The sequence below is a fragment of the Dipteris shenzhenensis genome, chromosome 17 (assembly GCF_047967505.1).
Source record: "Dipteris shenzhenensis isolate YYH24624 ecotype China chromosome 17, Dip_SZ_1.0, whole genome shotgun sequence".
NCBI lineage: Eukaryota > Viridiplantae > Streptophyta > Polypodiopsida > Gleicheniales > Dipteridaceae > Dipteris > Dipteris shenzhenensis.
This window is the reverse complement of record NC_141612.1, coordinates 51,920,834-51,944,499: the sequence shown is the minus strand read 5'-3', so window position 1 is coordinate 51,944,499 and position 23,666 is coordinate 51,920,834. Positions and strand designations below refer to the sequence as shown.

The 23,666-nt window shown below is 46.2% G+C and overlaps 1 protein-coding gene across 3 annotated transcripts in view; it reads left to right on the top strand.

The window, feature by feature from the left end:
* LOC147892270 (F-box protein SKIP2-like) overlaps window positions 1–23,666 on the top strand; it is a 228,241-nt gene that overhangs the window by 34,286 nt on the left and 170,289 nt on the right. For all 3 annotated transcript variants that reach the window (XM_087388682.1, XM_087388683.1, XM_087388681.1), the window contains exon 3: window positions 1–115. In XM_087388682.1, the coding sequence (XP_087244808.1) occupies window positions 1–115 (115 nt within the window). The remainder of the gene's footprint in view (window positions 116–23,666) is intronic.

Below are 23,666 nucleotides of genomic sequence, written 5' to 3'. Positions count from 1 at the left end.
TGTTCTTAAAAATGCACGTTTTCTGGATTTGAAGAATGTGGGATTTGTACTGAACGACCATTTCTTTAGAAGTTTGTCCAAGAGACTTGGAAATAAGCTTCAGAGATTGGAGCTGGTATGTATATTTCAAGAATGGTATTTGTATGAGATAGGGCATTTTGTCAAGTTCTCTTCTTAGCTAATTAAAATAAACTCGTGTAGAATGGCAATCTTGTCTTCAAGCTGATGGTTTTGTGATGGCAGCTAGAAGGCAGAACAGAGTTTTAAATTTCAAGATTATTACAGAGCTCTTTTAATACTTTAACTGCTTTAGAATTTCATGCAGTCTCCTCTTTGTTCTAGTAATTGGAAAATATTCTTATGATGAATCTATAGGGGGCGTGCATGTCTGATGAAGGGCTTTTCATGTAAGAACTTCGGACAAGTCAGGTGTTTAAAATTTAAGGAGTTCTCTCATCGTTTTGAAGCTTTCTAAGAAAACGCAGGTTTTGAGGGTGTAATTGGCTGATAAAGAGGTCTGCCATGAATTCTTTAAGGCACAGGATAGGAGTAATAAGACATTACTAAACAGATGGGATATGCCAAGAATTAGGCTTTAAGGGTAGGACTTGAAATCAAATACAATGGATATACTAGAGTAAGTAACTAAACTTTAACAATTCTCAATATCACCTGTAAATTGGTATCTTTGAGGTTGTTGCATGAGGATGAAGATATTTGGTCAGGAATGCACCAATTCACCTCTACATAATAGTGTTCCACTACTTGACACTGACCCTACTTGACACTGACCCGTGATGGGAGAGAATGGAGAGCAACCTTATGCCAGTCCCACAGGGAAATGTAGATGGTATGGCCTTATAATGTTTTTTTTTGCCCAGAGAAAAGAACTTTCTATGTATGCTTGAAAAACAACCATACAAATCAGCAATGCCTGTGGCACTGATTGTGGGAACATAATAATGAAAAACTAGCCGAAAAGGAACCAGCCTGTTTCAAGAGAACCCAGTTCACTACCTAGGGAATCTCTGAAACTGGGGCTACCAACCAGGGAGGAGGACTATAGAACCAGGAATCCCTTGCGGCGCATGAAAATATGAAATATACCCGCAGGCTAGACGCTTCCACCATTTGGCGGTTGCTCTAGATCGTGACGTCCTGTGCTCCCATGTGGCACACATGATATAGATGATAGATATCTCACCAAATGGCGACAAGAGTGACCACTGGTGGAACAAAGTGCTTGCCCGTCACCAAGTTGCATCTCGCTACCCACATGCTCCACACCGTAGAGCACTGTCTCCCACACACCGTCTTTTGGAGAGGGGAGGCAACGATGCCTCTGGCTCAATCATGAGGATGCTCCATCCATGTATCCTGTAAACAATTGGGAAGGCATGACCCCCCTCTGTTAACCGGGCCACCATGCCCCAAGTGAAATCTCTCTGAATCCTCTGTACTTGAGGCTCAATCAGAAGAGATCCCAACCAGATCCTCTGTGCTCTAGGACAACTCCATAAGCAATGAGGGATCAACTGAAGAACTACATTAGGGCAGTGGTGACACCGTCCATCCACACGCATTTGCTCCGGCCATGGGCCGATGGGTAGACCCTCGTGGACAATCATCTAGAAGAAACAAGAGATCTTCTGTGGCCACTAGTTGGACCGTAATTGCGTCTAGAATCTAAGTCTGACCTCCCGAGGCACTTGCCGCTCAGCCCAGTGTCTCTCTCTTTCAGGCGTCGAGGCCGTCGCCCCAATTGAAGACGCCGTCCTCTATGTGTCGTGTAAGAGAAAAAGGCTACCTCCTCCATGCGCTTTGAGCGGCCTACTCTAGATGGCCAAAACCACTCTCCCGGATCCACCAGATCTCATGAAGGGGACAGCCCTCCCAAAGCCAAAAGCACCACTGAGGTGCATCTTGGTTCAAGATGAATGATGGTTCAATGGATCACTCCTTGCCCAACCGGCCCACTACTCTGATCATTTGCCAATGAAGCGAATCTAGGCTCCCATCCATCTCTGGGTCTCCCTCATACATTGGCTGCAAGAGTCCTCCCGGCCCCACTCTAAAGAAAGGGCACAACTGCTTCACCTAAACAGAATCCTTAAAGATGGGAAGACATATCAATGTTTAAAAGGCACCTAATCTGCAAAAATAAGAACCAGTTCACATTATCTAGAGGTGGAGAGGGGCAGGTGGGCAAGAACCAAGATCCCTGGAGAAGAAAGGACCTGGAAAACCTGCCCACAGGGGAGGTAGAAAAAGGGCAGCATGTACTCCTAAGATTTAGAGCTTACACACATCACATAAGGCATGAGAATAGTGGAATTAACTTGAAAACTGCTAGAACAGCCAGCCAAAAAGCTAGGAAGCTACTCAAAAGATGCTTTGGAACACGCAACAAGTTACTAGGACTAGCACACAAGTTAGCCCAACAAGCACTTACTACATAGCAAGTTTGTAATACTTCTTTCACTGATGTAAGGGATCACTATTAGTTTATAGTGATCACTAGCCCCATAGATCCTGTAGGGTCTCACACAGACTTTTGCAATCTGTGCCTCAACAATTGGAGTGCTCCCTAGGACTGTGCGTATGGCGGTGACCTCCTGTCGGAGCTGTGAGATATCCTGTCTGAGTCCCTGAGTGAGATCGGCCTGGTCCCGATGGCACAAGCCTGCTCCTGTATGACCTGGCCCTGCTCCTAGGTGAAGCGGACCTACTCCTGTGCGAAGCGTGTCAGCTCCATCTTGCGCTCACAGATACTGTGTACCTCCATCAACAAGGTCTCTCAGGCCTTTGATGGATCAGCTCGTCCATGTCCTAGCTGAAACTGGAAGGGTTGTGGCATAAAAGTGCCAGAGGCTGGGTGGTGACTGGGTGAGCTGGGTACGATATGAAGATGGAGATGACAGTGGCAGGGATGAGGCGATCCCAACGGGGTATGGGAGCGTAGGTGATTGAGAGGGAGAGGGGGGAGAAAGATCGAGGCGTAATGTGGAGCAGTGTATGACACCTCCGAAGTAGGTGTCATAAGCGGTGAGAGAGCTATAACTGGAGAAAGAAAGAAAGAAAGAAAGTTTATTAAAGTCTTTGGAAGACCGATGGGTCTATGAGACTGTGAAAAACCTGATACAATGAGCTGTGGTAGTGGAGCTACTAAATGAGCATCCACACCAATGTAGAATGCAAAAAATGCAAAATGGCAGTACTAAGTCCTAAGTACAGATCATCATCATCAGCAGCAGGACATCAGGATGGATGAGGCAGTGGAGGCACGAGGTCAGCAATAGAGCGCTGTCGGCCCCTCAAGGGTGCAGTCTTGGTACGTCTCCTGGTCGTAGCTCTGCATCTAACAAGGGCCACTGTGACCCCCGTCGGTCGGGCTCCGACTCTAAACAAGGAGGGGATGTCCCCAAGTATGATTTGCATGTCAATCCTCTGTCTGAGCGGTTGGGTCACAGGCTCCGGTCACGGTCATGTCGAAGTCTCGTCTCGTGGGGGTCTATGTGATCTGGCTGAAAGGACTTCGTGATAGAGCTCTGAGAGGTATCAGTCGAGGAAGAATTCTGCTCCTGTCTATGTGCTCGGAGTATCCTCTCGCGGTATCTAAGCACCTCATGAATGAAACCAGCCAAACACCGTTGGTCTGGGTAGGAGAGAAAACGGGCCAAAACCCCATAACTATCTCTGAAGAGGCAGTAGAAATGCCCTCGGATCTCATAGTAAATAGGACACCTGAAGATGAAATGCTCCTCTGTCTCAACCTCCTGCATGTCACACAGTGTGCATATGCGCCTCTCCCTAGGTAACCGCTCTGCTCTGCGGCTCTCGATACGAAGTCTGTGTGAAGAGACCTGGAACTGCCCAAGAGAGATCCTCAACGAGTGGGGTAGGTGAATGTGCGTGTATCCTGGTGGATCAATGAAACCCTCCGTTGTGATATGTAAGAAGTGATCTCTCGGGCCCAACCAAGTCCGGAATGTGTGTAGCTGTAGTAGATCCTCACAGTTAACCTGGTTGACCTCGTGTGATAGGAGGGGAGAGAACGGAGCATCCATGTTGTACTGGAATGGAGGTAGTCTGTCCATGTGGAGCCCTAGTCCCGCAAACCATCTCTCTGTGCGTGCATATCAGCACCTCTGGTCTCCCCCTGCTGCAAGTGCCATAGAAGAGGACAATGCTAGCCATGGTATCCTGCTACGCCCAAAGGTGTAATCCCCATACTCCTTGACTCGGTACTGATATGTAATGACCTGAAATGCAGCATCTAGGTGTAATGGGGGTGACCCAAACTCCACCCGAATGATCTGGTGAGGAATGGATGGCTTACCACGTATCATCCGTGATAACATGAGAACCTGTAGCCGCTCCACCTTGGCCCACTCTGTATCCGGCAAGTACTCTGTATCCGACAAGTCTGGCCCCCAGCATGGACTCCCATACATCCTTGCTGGGCGGACCAAGGAGTCAAAAAGCAACCCTTTGGTCCGTGGATCCTGAAAGTGAGAGCGGAAGCATTGCCTCTCTAGTCTAGCCAATGAAGCATATCCTCTGCTCAGGCGTGCATGCATCGCAGGTCTCATAGTGAAGATGGGTCCGGAAAAAACGACCCCAAGATAAGTGTATGATGAAACTACCTCAACAGGGGACCCATCAAATGCGAACTGCTCCTGGCGCATGATGGCTTGAGATGTATTGAAGATCATAACCTTGGTTTTACCCAAGTTGACCTTCAAATCATGAGACTCACAAAAGGACTGTAGTGCGTCAAGGTGTCTGTGGAGCCCCTCTGCTGAGGAAGACGAGAGCCACGTCATTTACGTAAAGCAATATCCGGATCAGCGTGCCCGCGAGAGAGCAACCTACCCCCCCTGTGTCTACATCATTGTCTCGAGCTCGTCAATGTAGAGGCCAAACAAGGTAGGTGATAATGGGCACCCTTGTTTGACCCCGATAGTGCTCATGATCTTGTCTATCTATCTAGATCCTGTCCGGATTCTGCCTGAAACTCGCTCATAAAGTGCCATGACAGCCCAAATGATCTCCTGGTCGTAACCCAAATCCTGTAGGTGTCGTATGAGGCAGGCTCTCGGAACCATGTCAAATGCCAACCCCCCTTACCCCAAGGGAGGAAGCGATGGATGAAATCTATGACAACTCCGCTACCCCAAGGGAGAGAGAAGAGGTTGATGTCATGGGTATGTCGATGGTAGTAACTGAAGCTGGGGATGTAGAGGCTGCAGCTGAAATTGAGGCTGAAACTGAAGGTGAGGATGTAGCGGGGGCTGAAACTGAAACTGAAGTTGAAGCAAGGGATGAAGTAGAGGTGGAAGTAGAGACTGAGGCTGAGGTGGATCCCGCCTTTGCTTTGATGTTAACCCCAAGTCCGCTTCGGTTGTAGCGCGTGTTCACATCCTCGAGTTTCAATCGTGTTTGCTGTTTTTTTTGGTTGTCTTTCTTGGTTTTGTCCGTCTCTTTATCGCCTTTTTTCATTTCTTTGGACTGATTTTCTATGTCCTTTTTTGTACTCAAAAGGCCTTACAGGCTCATGGGACAAAGTATACCACAAAAAGAAGAACCAAGACAAGCCTCGGTGGGCTGAAGCAAAGGGCACACTAGGGCCCTTGCTGAGTACTATGCTAAGCTAAAGAGCTCGAGAGCTCGAAGCAAAACTAAGAATACAAACAAAACTGAAAACTGAACCCTGAGACTCAAAAGCCGAAACTCGGCACCGTGGTGGCTCTTTGGTGGGCAGCAAAGATACCTCGGATCTCTGTCTGTCAAGCTGTCTCTCGTTGTTGCGAAAGACATGGTCTCCTCGACCTCTGTAATCCGATGGGCTACGTCAAGGGTGATGCCTCGTCTCAGGCGATCTCCTCTGAGGAGAGCTGAGATAGGCCGGACCCGATCATGCGTGCTCTGTTAACTCTCCGCGTCATGTCTGGCCTCTGCATCCCTCGTACGGCAGTATCGTGTCATCTCTCCCCATTGATCCATAGTGCCCTCATGTTAGCTAGCTCCTCCTCCTCCACTCCACCATGTCCTGGAGCTCACTCAAATGCATAAAAGTCTGTGACATGTCGTTGTGCTCGGTTTGCCACAACATCCTACGATACAGTCATCTCCTGCTACTCTCTGATCTGTCGCAATAGTGTCTCTTTGTGTCATCGCATCTCAATCAAATAGAGCCCAATGCAAACTTGGTCCTGGAAATGGATCAACCGTGAGAGTGGGCCTTCTGAAAGAGGCAGTGGTATCGTCCCCGAATCTCATAGTAGGCTGCCCCAGACACATAAGATATTCTCCTCTGTCTCGATCTCCCCCAGCGTGCATAGCCTAAAGATCCGCTGCTCTTTGGGTATGCTTGCAGCTCTCCCTACCTCAATCCTCGGCTGATGTGATGAGACCCACATCTATCCAATGGCAATCCTCAGTGCATGCTAGACTCCTCTTGTCCTCGAGGTACTAGGGTTTGATGATGAGGCCATCCTCTGACACTCTCATGATAGAATCAAATCTTGGTGGGGAACTGCTGTCCCCCCCCCGGTCCGAGATGTATGGAGCAGGAGGAGACCTAACCGTATGATACGGTTAATATCATCGTGTGGGATCAACTCAACGGTGCATCCATACTCTACTGAAAGGGAGGAAGTCGGTCCATCTAAATAACATGCTTGGCAAACCATGTGGATATGCGTGCATAGCATACTGTATCAACTCCGCTCTTTGCTAGCCGTCTACATGACTCTAGTACTAGCCTCGGTAGTCTACAGAGGATAGGACCCAAACTCAGTGGAGGAATGCCACTATTTGAAAAATGGCATCAACCTGGAGAGGTGTCATGGCAAACTCTGCCTATATTATCTGCTAGGGGACTGAGGGCTTACACCAGATCATCCTAGACCCCATAATCACTTATAGCTGCTCAAATCTCCTCCACTCTGTCGCTATTAGATCACTCCCTCAAAAGGGTACTGCATATGTGGCAATTGGCCTCAATATGGTGTAAAAAAGGCAGCCCTTCGTCGACGGATCGTGAAAGTGTGCCTGAAAGCACTGCCTTTCCAGTCGGGCTAAAGCTACTTGTCCTCGTGTGAGTTGTGCCTTGGCTGCATGGGTCATCGTGAACACTAGCCCTGTGAGGACTGCTCCTGTATAAGACATCACTACCTCTATCGGCTCACCTCGATAAGTGAAGCTATGTCAGTTGGAGCACTGCACATGAGGTGTTGGAGATCATAATTTTGGTCTTCCCAAGGTTGACTGTCGATTCTCTCTCTCTACAAAACACCTATGAGGCCTCCAAATGTCTCTGCAGTCCCTCTGTTGAAGATGATATGAGGACTATGTCATCCACAAATAGCAGTATCTATATCTTCAAATCAGCCAGCAGTGACCGCTCACCTCCTAGGCGGTCAATAAGGATGTGATCTCATCAATGTAGAGCCCAAAGAGAGTGAGGGAAAGAGGGCATCCCTGCTTGCTTTACTCCAATGATGCTCTCAACCCAATCTGCTAGGCCTCCTGGGGCACAAATTCTCCCTCTGACAGACTCGTATGCGTTCATCACCCCCCATATCATGACCTCTGGAATGTGCATCTCTTGAAGTCTCCTGATCATGCGAGATCGTGGGACAGTGTCGAAGGCCTTCCAAAAGTCTATAAAGCACGCGTAGACTTTCTAGCGTCTTGACCTGGGTGAAGATGTAATCTAGTGTAGGTGTTGATCACCCTCTCTAGTACCGACTCGTAAATCTTGGCCAAGTGTGGCCAATCATAAGAGTGCGTAGTTCCTAGTGTCCATGGGGTCCCTTGCTTTGTGTATCGGTACAATGGTGGTTGTACTTCAAGCGGGTGGGAAGCCATGGCATATAGCATGGTTGAAATATTTGCGCTAAAACTGGAGCCAAGACCTCTTGTCGGTGCACAAAATGCTCAATCCGTAGTCCCTCATGATCCTAGGCTCTCCGGGTATGGAGGTGACCAATTGCGGCATGTACTTACTGTGCAATGAACAAGTGACAAGTAGTGGGCTTGGGCATTGAGGACATATGAGGTGGCGTCCGCGTTGGGACATCATAAAGTGAGCTCGCATAGGTGCGGCAAACATCTGCGTTGTGCGTGCTTTCTTGCATGCGTGCGTGTGTGTGTGTAGAGAGAGAGAGAGAGAGAGAGAGAGAGAGAGAGAGAGAGATGACCTTCGTGGCCACTACTCTGGGTGTAGCTGAGCACAGGATCGAGAGGGTGGGAGAGACCCCAATCGAGAGCAGCCCCTGATCATACGGTTCCATGACGCCTAGGCACGACTTTCGGCTTTACAGCGCAGATCAGTCCTACGAGATCAGCCAACGATCTCCTCATCTCCTTCCTGTGAGCCGACTCCCTAGTGTACCCTGTCACAATGGGTAGCCCTCTCTCTGGACTCTTATGTGTCTCGGTGCAGAAGATGACATCTCTATCATTGTAGGTCTTTGAGAACCCCCTTGGATCAGATCAAAGGGTGCCATTTCAATTCCAAACAACCATATTCGGACAGCCTTCTGTCCCTATCAAGTAGGCCTGACACTGTCATGTGCTCTTCAAGCGGGACACCGACAATGAAGCCCTCTCTCACTATGAGATGCCAAACTTTAAAGCCCTAACATAATTTCCTAATTTAAAGTGGAACTAAACATACCTCGAAGAAGGTGGTGAGCATGAGATGATGGATGATGGATACATGCACCATGCATGATGGAGATACCTTGATCACAGATCAGTCCTACGAGATCAGCCAACGATCTCCTCATCTCCTTCTTGTGAGCCGACTCCCTGGTGTACCCTGTCACAATGGATAGCCCTCTCTCTGGACTCTTATGTGTCTCGGTGTAGAAGATGACATGTCTATCATTGTAGGTCTTTGAGAACCCCCTTGGATCAGATCAAAGGGTGCCATTTCAATTCCAAACAACCATATTCGGACAGCCTTCTGTCCCTATCAAGTAGGCCTGACACTGTCATGTGCTTTTCAAGCGGGACACCGACAATGAAGCCCTCTCTCACTATGAGATGCCAAACTTTAAAGCCCTAACATAATTTCCTAATTTAAAATCGAACTAAACATACCTCGAAGAAGGTAGTGGGCATGAGATGATGGATGATGGGTACATGCACCATGCATGATGGAGATACCTCGATCAAGGTGTCCCATGCTTTCATACACCTAGATCATGGCACCAGGCATCTCACGTGCCATCTCAATTAGATTGCCACCTTGCATACCTTGATCGAGGTATGATTTGCAAAGTGTTTGGCCATGCCATCCCTCTTTCTAAGAGTTCTTTTAGAGTTTGACATGCTCTCAAGGGAGTAGAAGGAAGACATCTACCTCTGACAATACCAGCATAATGCATTTGGTTGGGAGTCCAATATTCATGCCCAATGCATCATCAATTCATCAATTCATATGATAAGAGATACTACTTGGAAAGTTAATGTAACGAAGACATCATTGTAGTCTATACGAGTGCTTGTTATGGCTAGAAGCCTTTGAGAGTGCTACATGATTGGTTACTCATTTATAAAAGTTAGAGTTTGTTCATAGGAGTTATTAAGCCTCCGATATATATAAATATAAATAAATGAATAAATAAATACAAAAATAAATAAATAAAATATATATGTGCGTTCGTGTGTGTGTGTGTTTGAGGTGCGCGCGCGCGCGTGTGTGTGTACTCTATGGATGGACAGAAATCATAGAGTCTTTGGTGATCCTCTTTTTTCATCTTTTGTTTTTTTCAAACGATCTTTGTAGCAATCATTCTACGATTGCTGCCAGACTCATTTGATTGATCATGATGTGTATACAGCTTATACTGAGATTTTCAGTTGAGTAGTAGTTACTCCACTTTGAAGTAAATATGAATGTAATTATTTTACAGCAATAAAATATTTGTTCCCACCAAAAAAAAAAAAAGTGTGTGTGTGCATGCGTGCGCTTCATCTCTTCTGGCTTTGTCTGCATACTCATGATTTTTTGGGTATCATTGGACAGTATCTGAGAGCTCGTTTTCCAAATGTTGCTTTTGGAAAATTCTTTTGGCTCTTTGGCATTCATCCACGGTGACCGGAGTTTGATTTGTTTTTTACTTAAGCTAGATATTAGGCACTCTGGGCTCTAAGGATAGATCGCAATCATAGGGTCTTTGGTGATCCTCAGTTATCCTTTTTCTTTTTTTCCCGCAGATCTTTGCAGCAATCTCTCTTTGATTGTCTGCAAACTCACTACATAGATTCTGATGTATATCTTTCTTGCAGCAATCTCTCTGTGATTGTCTGCAAACTCACTACATAGATTTTGATATATATCTTTCTTACACTGAGATTTTCTGTTGATGTATTGTTCAGCTTTCCCTTTCTGGGAAGCTCAGAGGGAGCCAATATGACAAAACCCTAGGGCTAAATGCCCTAATTGGACTAATGTCCTAATTGACCTAGTTGGTACATGTACTAACTGTACCAATAGTCCTAATTGACTATAACTAGGCCTACAAGGCACATACCAAGGAATAAGTGGCACCTATGGATAGCCCATAGAATGGCCTACAAACCTCCCTCCATGGTTGGGCTGAAGTATCCTGGACGTGGCTCAAGATGCCTAAATATCTAATGTCATGATTGCACATGTTCATCCTGGAGGGATATAGCAACCTATGACTGTATAGAGTACAAGAGATCAAGTTACAAAAGGTACTAAGTTTAAAGGTTGCTGAAAAGCCTCAAACTTAGGTTGACGTAGAACCTTTGTAAATAGATCTGCCAAGTTGCCTTTAGTGGGAACATAAGACAACTGAATATCACTTGTCGATAATCGCTCTCTGACATAATGATAGTGAACCTCAATATGCTTTGTTTGAGCATGGAAAACAGGATTTCGTGCAACATCCAAAGCACTTTGACTATCAGTGAAGATGATGATAGGAGCAGTCTGACATGCATAAAGATTTGCAAGTAGCTTCCGAAGCCAAACACACTCCACTGTAGCTATAAAAGTTGCTCTGTACTCAGCTTCACAGCTCGAAGTAGCAACTGTACTCTGCTTCTTGCTGAACCAAGATACGCATGAAGTACCAAGCGTGAAATAGTTGCCACAATGTGACACACGAGTGTTCGGCCCAATCACTATCAGTGAATCCATTCATGACGACTGAAGTATCACCCCCATAAAGAAGGCCTACATGTTGAGTGCCTTTGAGATATTTGAGGCCACGCTTCACGGGATGCCAATGGTGCATAGATGGGTTGTGCATATATTTGGTCAACTCTGAGACAGCATTCTGTAGATCAGTTCTCGTATGGCATAAGTAAATCAAACAACCAATTGCCTGCTGATAGAGAGTGACATCACATGTACTGCTGCCATCCTCAGAAGAGAAGTGAAAACCATGCTCTAATGGTGTGGATACTGGCTTGCAATCCTCAAACTGAAAACGCTGCAAAAGCTATACAATGTACTTGGATTGTGACATCAAAATGCCCCTCTCATTGTTAGCGAATTTGATGCCCAGATAGTAGTGCAAAAGACCAAGATCAAACATAGCAAATATCTTCTGCAAATGATGCTTAAAATCTGCAGTTTGCTTAGCATGTGTCCCAGTCAATAGCATGTCATCCACATAAAGGACTAAAATCAGCAAATCTGTCCCACTCTGGCTGATGTAAAGGGTAGCCTCTGTAGGGTTGGTTTGAAAGCCAAGTGTGAGCAAATGAGTATGAAGCTTGGAATACCAAGCCCGAGGTGCCCGCTTCAGTCCATAAAGGGCTTTCTTCAAGCAGCATACCTTACTTTTAGAACTTTCAACCTCAAAGCCAGGAGGTTGGGAAACATAGACTTGTTCCTGCAAATGCCCATGAAGGAAAGCTATCTTGATATCAAGCTGATGTACCTCCCAACGAAAGTGGGCATCAAAGGCAATAACAATGCGAATAGTAGTGATCTTGGAAGTGGGGGCAAAAGTCTCCTCAAAGTTAATGCCTTGCTGCTGAGCATAGTAGCAACAAGACGGGCTTTGTAACGATGCATTGAACGATCAACTTTTCGTTTTATTTTATAAACCCACTTAGTTCCAAGAGGCAAATCACACAACTCCCGAGTGTTATTCTGATGGATAAAATCCAATTAAGCTTGCATAGCCTTCAACCAACAATCATTCTGAAAGGCATCTTGATGACATAATGGCTCTTCATTGCATGCTGTAGCAACCAAGGCATAAGCAACAAAACTAGCATGCTCTTTTCGGACAACTGCTCTAGCATGGGCTGGCCGAGGATTATCGTGTTTGCTGTCTTTTAATGTGTCAAGGAGCCCACGGGGGACCTTTTTGGGCTCCGGATTTCAGCTCTTTCCTAGTCGAGAGACATGTGCAAATGATCCTGATCAATCAGAGGCATATCAGGCTGAATATCTGGCTGCAAATGACCAACAGATGGAGGAGGTACAACCTCAGATGGAAGATCATCCTAAGCATCGGATGGAAACAAAGGCATCAAGTTGTCAAAGATATCTGGGGCATCAACAACAGGCTGTTTTTGACAGTCCAGCAAAGGCATAGTGGTAGATTCATCACACACGACATCCCGACTGACAAAACACTTGCCCATGCGGGGCTGATAGAGCTTATAGCCCTTGCTCTTCATTGCATGCTGTAGCAACCAAAGCACAAGCAACAAAACTAGCATGCTCTTTTCGGACAACTGCTCTAGCATGGGCTGGCCGAGGAGGATTATCTTGTTTGCTGTCTTTTAATGTGTCAAGGAGCCCACGGGGGACCTTTTTGGGCTCCGGATTTCAGCTCTTTCCTAGTCGAGAGACCTGTGCAAATGATCCTGATCAATCAGAGGCATATCAGGCTGAATATTTGGCTGCAAATTACCAATAGATGGAGGAGGTACAACCTCAGATGGAAGATCATCCTAAGCATCGGATGGAAACAAAGGCATCAAGCTGTCAAAGATATCTGGGGCATCAACAACGGGCTGTTTTTGATAGTCCAGCAAAGGCATAGTGGTAGATTCATCACACACGACATCCCGACTGACAAAACACTTGCCCGTGCGGGGCTGATAGAGCTTATAGCCCTTGCTCTTACCCAATAAAAATGCACTTGACAGTTTTATCATCCAACTTGGTGCGTGTCTGTGAGGGCACATGAGCATAGGCCAAGCATCCAAAAGTCCTCTTGTGAGAATTGCGAGGCTTACGACCTGTCCAAGCCTCATAAGTTGTGATAGTGTGCAATGCCTTTGTGGGATATCTGTTCAAAATGTAATTAGCTCACATGACGGCATCCAACCACAACTTGTTAAGAAAATGTTTGCCTTTCAACATGTTCCTGGCCATCTCCATCACTGACCCATTCTTCTACTCAGCCACAGGATTCTGTTGAGGAGTATAAGGCACTGTGCATCGATGATGTATGCCACGTGAAGCCAAAAAAACAGCAAACTTCTTTGACATGTATTCACCCCCCCTGTTGGTATTAGGTGAGCAATGTGCAGCCCAATCTCATTCTCAGCCAAGGCAACAAAATTCTTGAAGCATGAAGAAACTTTAGATTTGGATTTCAAGGCGAAAATCCAAGTTTACTTGGTGAAGTCATCAATAAAAGTGACAAAATAATAGAATCCCCCAAGAGCTGCAACCCTTATGGGTCCACAAACATCACTATGAACCAGATAAAGCTTGCATGAGGCACCAACTCTCCCATCCTTGGGAAACGCAGCACCGTGCATCTTACCAAGTAAGCATGGTTCACAAACATGCCTTGAAGGCATATGCATTTTGGAAAGATCAACAACCATACCATCCGACACTCACACATGTCCAAATCTTTCCCAATTTGACAATTTCCTTCACATTTGGCCCACATGGCACGTGAAATTGGGAATTTCCCTTTTCCGTGTGCACATTCCAGCTCCGATACATATGAAACTTTGTAGGAACATGGAAACCACCTAGGATAAGACCTGTGCAAAGTTTGGTACCCATTTCACACTCGTACATATCCAATCTATCGCAATTTGATATCAAAGTTGAGGTGTCCAAACCTCTTATGCCACAAATGGGTCACCAAAGCTCCAAAGTTGAGGTGTCCAAACCTCTCATGCCACAAATGGGTATCTGCCATGGTAGAATCAAGAGCAAAGGCATGTGCATTTGCAAGTGCAGCATCATCCAAACACCTGTCATTTTCATTAAGTCTATAAAGACCTCTGGTCAATGTGCCAGTCAAGACCATGGTAAAGGCATGTGTAGCATCATACACTGCACACCTAACACCATAAAAAAGAACCTGATAGCCACATGTAGCTATGGCTGAAATAGAAATGAGGTTCTTGCGAATGCTTGGAACATAAAGCACATTCTCTAGAGTCACAATACCACCAGAGACAGAAGTAAGAGCAACTTGCCCAATACCTTTCATGGTGTATGATGTATTATTAGCACATGTGACACTGCCCCCCTGAGATATGCTCTAATGAGCTGAATAACTTCCTGTAGGAAGTGATGCGCTTGCTAGCACCACTATCAAAGAACCAGGCATCATGAACATTTGAAATTGCCATGTAAGCATCATGAACATCAGGATTATATAGACATGTAACCAAGAAAGCCCAATGCTAGTCTTGTGCAAAATTAGCTGACTCATGTCGACCTTCGCACTAGAAGACCTAGATACTGCAAGACCAGACTCTTTCTTCTTCTTTTCAGATGCAATCCGCTTCGTGCATTCATAAATATCATGCCCAGGTTTCCTGCAATTGTTACATCTCTTCTTCTTTATATTATCCCCTGAAGAAGAGGCACCATTTGAATGATCAGCATGTGAATGAGGGGGTTTACTAGCTGAAACCTTGCCTTTGCCTTTGTTTTTGTGCCAGGCAACAAAGGCTTGATCACTAGCCATAGAAGCATTGTGATCACACGACTTTGCTCCTCCTAAAGAAGAAGAGCAACTAGCTGGTCAAATGAGAAATGGTTGGCATTGCACCTGCAACCAATCTCAATGTAGTAGCAAAGCCTTAATAAGAATCAGGCAACCCATCAAGGGTATTAGAAACAAGCTGAGAATTAGGCATAATCTCATAAATGTTGGCCAATTGCTCTTTCAAATCCTCACATTAGTGAGATAGGCATCCATGCTACCACCCTCTTGAAGCTTCAAGTCCTTCAACTGCTTGCGGAGATAGGCAACCCTCGCCTCATTCCACACCTGATACAAGGATGCAAGCTGATCCCATGCTTGCTTAGCTGTCTTGCAGGACCGGATGTGAGGAATAATAACTCATTTCAGTGAAAGAGCAATCAAGGCATAGGCTTTGGCATCACGACCATCCCACAGAATCTGCTCCTATGTAGGAGGTAAAGTACTTGTAACAGTAGCTGCAGGTGCTTTAGAAGTAGCATTAGACCCATCACCTGAAGACCCATCACCTGAAGTAGCACTAGAGGCGGTAGGTGTAACACCAGAAGTGGCATTACATGTAGGCGTGGCCTCAGAACCTGAAACAATATGCCATAAATTCTTGGCAACCAAAACATGTCCCATCATGTATGACCACATGGGATAATTGGTACCATCAAGCTTGTCATCATCTCCAAGCATTCCAAAAAGGTAATTTTGCTAGCCATTGATGCAAGTAGAGAAGTAGTAGTACAATGGACAAAGGCAATAAGGAGAGAGACAACTCTCAACTACAAGAACTAGTGACTGTTTAAGCCTCAAGGATTTCAACTGCACAAATAACTTCCTATTCCAACTAAGAAGCTGAATGAACAGCAAATGTGTGGCTTCAAGAGTGCAAGAACCAGACCCAAATCCTAGAAATGGTGACCTTCAATGCTCCAAAGTGTAGCAGCAAGGCCCAAACTCCAAAGTTGGTGGAAACAGTCTCTCCAAAATGCTGTAGCAAGTGCCAAACTGCTCCAAAAGCTGGCACGCTTCACGAGGGCAACGAACTGCTCCGAAACAGTCCGTACACAGTCATACAAGTCCGTACACAGTCGTAAATGCGCTGCACAGGTCTGTACACAGTTGTAGATGCACCTTACAAGCCCGTCCACTATTGTAAATGCACCGTACAGGCCCGTACACTATTGTAAATGCACCGTACAAGCTGTACGCGGTCCGTACAGCAGCACCAGACAATAAATGCACCTGTACAGCTGTAATAAATGCCTGAAACTCTCCGTACAACATTCCGTACAATGGCAGCAGCCCACACGTGTGAAGTACGGCAAAGAGCAGCTCAGCTGAGGCAAAAGATGCACCGAAATGTGCAGTCTTCCAGGCGCCTATGCAGCAGCAGCACCGAAAAGAGGTTTTCTCGCGATAGAAAAGCTTGGAGAAGCTTTAAGTGCCCACACGTTGTGTGGATAAAAATGAAAAAATGTTTTTTACTTGTTGCATGTTGATGGGTGAGTGCATAGCTATGTATATAGCTAGTTGGTTGTGGAAATGAGCTATGGATACTCTCATAAAAGACTCCACATTGATGATATACTTTCTTGAGGCAGATGCTTCTCCAAGGACTTCTGGGAGATAATGAAGTGCAGTGTGGGTGCATCAGACACTCCAGAGCAATTGGTGTGGAATGACATGCTTTTCATTGCCGTCCTGTGTCCTGTGTTTATCTTGCCATGAGTGATTTTTGATTTGTTGCAAGTTGTGGGAACATCCATGTCATGGCCTGTGGGCTTCACGGACGTGCGGTTATATGTGGCAATCAAGCAATAAAAATGTGCTAGAAGATTATGTGCAAATGTGTTGTGCCTAAGGTTGGAATATAGGCACCTTGGTCTAAGGTTGAAAGAGTGGGAGAGTGGTGAAAAAGTAAAAGGTGACGTGGCTATAATAAAAAAGCAGGAGGCCATGCAACGTGCTACGTAGAAGAGGAGGTTCTGGATCGTGAGAGCTGGCATGAATGTGGAGATGGCGGCTGGCCGAAAGGAGGAAGGGTTTGGACTTCACGTAGAGAAGGGGGCTTGGAGGGTCACAGAACGAGAGGAGGGGAGGAGTATTCGCAGGTGGGGAGCTTCGTGAGGACCACAGGAAGGAGGCTACAGCAATGCCTATCGGGTTCAGGGGTCGCTCTATGGTGTGGGCTAGGAGGAGCTTAGAAGAGCAAAGGAGTCGAGGGACTGAAGGTTGATGGTTTTGAAGGAGCTTGGAGAGCAGGTGGTGCAACGCTACTGCAGCGCTGGGGGTCGTTTTGTTCTGGGGAGCATCTCTATAGGTGGGTGTGCCTTCTGAGCGACAGAGAGAGTTGCTGGAAGAAAGAAGACGACGGCTCCTTGGCTGGCTGAGAACGTGAGCTCGTGGTGGAAGGATGGCCAGTGATGAAGAGCTGAGTTGAGAGGGGACCGAAGCGAGCTCAGAGAGGCAGTGGGGGTTGTTTTATTCTGCAAGCTGGGGGTCTGATGATGGTGAGGAGACGCTGGGCTGCTGCTTAGAAGAGAGCTATGAAGTTCTGGGGCTTGGCGATGGAGAAGCCTGGCTATGGCGTCATTTCTGCTGGTTGTAGGATCTTGGTCAGAGGAGACTTTAGATACTAGATAGCGATGAAGGAGAAAGCACTGAGATACTCTCTGAACAACAATGGTTAGAAGAGAAGGTGGCTTGACGGACTGTGGGCTCTCGGAGTTTCTTGCAACAGAGGAATCAGGAGCTTCTATGATCATGTGAAGGAGAGGCGACGGACTGTGGCAGGCAAGTAATCACGTAGACTAAGGAAGCTGGCTATTACTTTGGAAGCTTTTGGATGAAGGAGGTGTCACCACTTTGCAGGCTGAAAGGGCTTTGGAGGAAGATATGTGAGTTTTGGGAGCTCGGCGTGCTCTAAGAGCAAGAAAATAGTAGTTGGATATAATCACATGAAGGAGAAAGGCATCGCGGATGCTCTGTGAGCAGTAGGAGAGGAGGTTGTAGTAGTTGGTTGTGGCTGGAGGTTCATGGCAACGTGGATATTGTGAAGAGCACTCGGACTTGAGTTGCAACATGGAAGTGAAGTATTGCTAGTGTATGGGTTGGAAGAACCATGGAAGAGCTCTCAGGAAATAAGGTAAGGATGGTAGGGGTGGCATCTCTACTATACTAAGGCTTGGAGAAGTTGAGAAGGATTATCATAGGACCAAGAGGGATAGCAAGCTTTTGTAGGAGGGCTTGGTTTACTTCGGACTCAAAGAATTTTGATGAGAGCTCATAGATAGCAAACAACTTGTATATGAGATGGGTGAAGACCTTAAGTGGTTGAGCATGGTGAACAATTGCACTTGTGGAGTACGTTTGCAGAGATGAAATTATGTTTCATGTGTCTTTGTATGCTTTGTGAACTTGAGCTCAGTCATCAGTAGGAGCTTGTGTTGGGCTGTGAGGTCCATTGGGTTTCTTTCTAAGGTTGTCTGGCTTCTAGAGAAAATGTATCCAAGTGTGAGTTGTCTCAGAAGGTCTGTGTAGAGACAATGAGGTTGAATGGATGCCTTTTGCCTTGTGATTGTTGTTGTTCTGTGTTTCAAACGTGGATGAGGGTGGCTGTGAAGGCGGATTGGGCTCTACTGCTTTTGTCCATCAACGTTTTGGTGCCTCCACGGAGGACTGTGCACTTCAGTTTACAAGTGTGAAGTTGTGCAGTCAGTTGTAGTGTTGAAGAGCTGAGAGAGATGGCAGAGGACTTTCCAGAGTTTTGGGGGATGCCATATGAGGATGCTGTGAGATTCCTGGAAAAGATGGAATTTACAACACTTATGAAGGATAGGGCAACCCCCCTCAGATTTTGTTTCAGATCATGAATTATTGTTTGCAGGGAGATGCAAAAGCATGGTTGCAGACTGAAGTGGCTACCTTCAGGACTAGTCATCCTCAGCAGCAAAATCCGGAGTATATAGTGGTGAGAGCAACTTTTCTTGCACGGTTTGCACAATCCAGGAGCCCTAATGAAGTATGGAAGGAGTTGTGCAAAATTCAGCAAAAGGATAGTCAGGATGTGGATCAGTATCTGATGGAGTTTGGTAGACTATGGAGTCCATGGTGTCAGGCTTTGGTTCCTGAAGTACCCCCGCAGATGATAAAGAGAGACCGGTTTGTGGCTGGTCTGGAGCAGTCTGGAGCCTTCACTCCATTTGAAGGTGGAGCTGAGGAATATTGATAGTTTTGAGGACGCAATCAGAGTGGCTAGGGAGAAGGAGTGGAAAGTGAAGAAACTGAGGCAGCTTGGCATGCAAGAGGAGCCTAAAACCCTGGTCAGCAGGCCAGAAATGATTAAGGCATATGCAGAGAGAGAGCCGGTGTCTGTTCCTGTGCAGGATGATTCCCTGAGAAAGGATTTGCATGAAGCTGTGGAGCTGATGAAAACACTCAGCCTAAATTGGATGGAGACTGCAGGAAGAAGCAGAGGTCAAAATAATAGGAGAGAGGCTATGGATGGAGGAGAAGGAAGTTCAGTTGGTGCAAGGAGAGTACTAGATTATGTGATGAGCTGTAGGCTGGAATTGGAAGAGGAACTTGAGGAGACAGTCACAGATGAAAAGATAGATTTGTTGAGTGAGACAGAGGAAGAGAGCATCTCATCAGAGGAAGAGAGTCAGTTGTCTTCACTGTTGAAGGAACCGGATGCATATAGAGTTGATGATGTAAGGGAGCTGAAAATCATTACACTTATGAGTGGAGGCTTGTCAGTTGCTATGGAGGAGGGTGTTGCTCAACCAGTTCTGTGTGAGGTGGCAGAAGAGAGCCCGAGAGAAGGGGTTGCTGCCACAGATGGCAAAAAGGTTGAGAGCCCATTAAAGGTAGCTAAGGATAAGTCTGTGTGTGTAGATGATGATCATGCTCCAGTGTTGTGTGATGATGTGCCTATGATGGCTGAATGCAATCAGGTTGTGGTTGACACTGTGATTGTGCATGCCGAAGGGGTTGAGATTTCAGGTTCAACAAGTGAGGAAGAAAGAGGTGAAATTAGTAGTGAAGATGAGAGCTTAGTCATGTGTGATAGTGATGAAGCTGATGTGGCTATTATTGATAAAGTAAAAGACCTGCAGTCAGCAAGTGTTGATTGTGTGCATGCAAACTGTGATGTGGATGATGATGTTAAGATTCAGTGTTTACAAGATGATGGTGATTCAGTTGATGAGCTGGATTGTGTTCTTGATGATGCACTGGATGATATGTTAGCATTGATCTCTTTGAAAGAGAATGTAAACACTAGCATGCATGTTAAGCAGGATGGTAGTGATAGCGTGGTTGATGATCAGCTAGATGCTTTACTTGATGATACCCTTGTGGATTTTGCATGTGTGGTTGGCAATGACAAGAAAGAATGTGCTGATATGTTTGAGCATTCTTCAGGTGGGAAGGATGTTTGTTTGCTCCTGGGTGATCTTGATAATCCATGTGATGGGTTAAGTTTTGCAACTTACAAGGTTGAGGCAATAGGGTATGCTGAGAAGTCCCTAATCACAGATTATGAGGTGGTAGTGCCCGTGAGATTTATGTGTGAGGTTGTGACCTCAAAAGATGTAGCTCATGTGAAGATGAGCAAGACTCATAATATAAGTGTGACGGCTGATAGCCAGTGGAGTTATGTAATATCTTGGCAGGATAAGATATGGGATCCTAGAGGCTTAGTGAGGATGTGGGTACATGGAAGGAGCTGGTGGCTACATCAATTTGGTGTATTGTTGATTCCATTTGATCCAGGAGGATGGTGGATTATGCATATCTGGCAATGGAGGGTTCAAAGTTATCCTTTTGATCCGAGAGGAGAAAAGAAGAGGCATAGAGTACAAGCTTGCTTTGTTTTTGATCCAGGTGTTTTGCTGATGTTTTTCTTTAGCTGCTGGACATGAATGTCACAGCAGAAGAGTAGGGGTTGCTAGAGATGTGTGGATAAAAATGAAAAAATGTTTTTTACTTGTTGCATGTTGATGGGTGAGTGCATAGCTATGTATATAGCTAGTTGGTTGTGGAAATGAGCTATGGATACTCTCATAAAAGACTCCACATTGATGATATACTTTCTTGAGGCAGATGCTTCTCCAAGGACTTCTGGGAGATAATGAAGTGCAGTGTGGGTGCATCAGACACTCCAGAGCAATTGGTGTGGAATGACATGCTTTTCATTGCCGTCCTGTGTCCTGTGTTTATCTTGCCATGAGTGATTTTTGATTTGTTGCAAGTTGTGGGAACATCCATGTCATGGCCTGTGGGCTTCACGGACGTGCGGTTATATGTGGCAATCAAGCAATAAAAATGTGCTAGAAGATTATGTGCAAATGTGTTGTGCCTAAGGTTGGAATATAGGCACCTTGGTCTAAGGTTGAAAGAGTGGGAGAGTGGTGAAAAAGCAAAAGGTGACGTGGCTATAATAAAAAAGCAGGAGGCCATGCAACGTGCTACGTAGAAGAGGAGGTTCTGGATCGTGAGAGCTGGCATGAATGTGGAGATGGCGGCTGGCCGAAAGGAGGAAGGGTCTGGACTTCACGTAGAGAAGGGGGCTTGGAGGGTCGCAGAACGAGAGGAGGGGAGGAGTGTTCGCAGGTGGGGAGCTTCGTGAGGACCACAGGAAGGAGGCTACAGCAATGCCTATCGGGTTCAGGGGTCGCTCTATGGTGTGGGCTAGGAGGAGCTTAGAAGAGCAAAGGAGTCGAGGGACTGAAGGTTGATGGTTTTGAAGGAGCTTGGAGAGCAGGTGGTGCAACGCTACTGCAGCGCTGGGGGTCGTTTTGTTCTGGGGAGCATCTCTATAGGTGGGTGTGCCTTCTGAGCGACAGAGAGAGTTGCTGGAAGAAAGAAGACGACGGTGGAGACAGGATCTTTGAGCTCCTTGGCTGGCTGAGAACGTGAGCTCGTGGTGGAAGGATGGCCAGTGATGAAGAGCTGAGTTGAGAGGGGACCAAAGCAGTGGGGGTTGTTTTATTCTACAAGCTGGGGGTCTGATGATGGTGAGGAGACGCTGGGCTGCTGCTTAGAAGAGAGCTATGAAGTTCTGGGGCTTGGCGATGGAGAAGCCTGGCTATGGCGTCATTTCTGCTGGTTGTAGGATCTTGGTCAGAGGAGACTTTAGATACTAGATATCGATAAAGGAGAAAGCACCGAGATACTCTCTGAACAACAATGGTTAGAAGAGAAGGTGGCTTGACAGACTGTGGGCTCTCGGAGTTTCTTGAAACAGAGGAATCAGGAGCTTCTATGATCATGTGAAGGAGAGGCGACGGACTGTGGCAGGCAAGTAATCACGTAGACTAAGGAAGCTGGCTATTACTTTGGAAGCTTTTGGACGAAGGAGGTGTCACCACTTTGCAGGCTGAAAAAGCTTTGGAGGAAGATACGTGAGTTTTGGGAGCTCGGCGTGCTCTAAGAGCAAGAAAATAGTAGTTGGATATAATCACATGAAGGAGAAAGGCATCGCGGATGCTCTGTGAGCAGTAGGAGAGGAGGTTGTAGTAGTTGGTTGTGGCTGGAGGTTCATGGCAACGTGGATATTGTGAAGAGCACTCGGACTTGAGTTGCAACATGGAAGTGAAGTATTGCTAGTGCATGGGTTGGAAGAACCATGGAAGAGCTCTCAAGAAATAAGGTAAGGATGGTAGGGGTGGCATCTCTACTATACTAAGGCTTGGAGAAACTGAGAAGGATTATCATAGGACCAAGAGGGATAGCAAGCTTTTGTAGGAGAGCTTGGTTTACTTCGGACTCAAAGAATTTTGATGAGAGCTCATAGATGCAAATAACTTGTATATGAGATGGGTGAAGACCTTAAGTGGTTGAGCATGGTGAACAATTGCACTTGTGGAGTACGTTTGCAGAGATGAAATTATGTTTCATGTGTCTTTGTATGCTTTGTGAACTTGAGCTCAGTCATCAGTAGGAGCTTGTGTTGGGCTGTGAGGTCCATTGGGTTTCTTTCTAAGGTTGTCTGGCTTCTAGAGAAAATGTATCCAAGTGTGAGTTGTCTCAGAAGGTCTGTGTGGAGACAATGAGGTTGAATGGATGCCTTTTGCCTTGTGATTGTTGTTGTTCTGTGTTTTAAACGTGGATGAGGGTGGCTGTGAAGGCGGATTGGGCTCTACTGCTTTTGTCCATCCAACGTGTTAAGGGTGCCTAGGGATATGAGGCGACCAGTAGGTGAATGGGCCGTGCAGGCTGCCAAACAGCTCCAAATGCAAGTACAAGTGCTTGGGGAGGCTGCCAATGGTTGAAGGAACCTGCTTTGATACCACTATTGCCTATGGCAGACAATGGAAGCTCAGAAATGAGTGATAGAAGAGCAAAAGCGAGCTGCTGTATTGAAAATGCTGCTACAATGAGTGGAGGATCAAGGGCGAGCCAATATTACAAAACCCTAGGGCTAAATGCCCATACTGGACTAAGTGTCCCAATTCGCTCGGATACTCAGCATCTTTCACACTTCCCCTTTCTTTATGAGTTGGGGCTCGGTCGCATGGTTATCTCTTACCGGGCCCCAGGTGTTTTATGAGGGTGAGCCTTCTTCTTGGGCACTCTCGGTCCGCCAGCAGGTGATAGAGCCCTGCTCTCTACAGGATGTACCACTTACTCCCTTCAGAGCTTCTCATGTTTCAGTGGACACCTCTTGGGAGATTTTGGCTAGCATTTCCTCTTGGCATA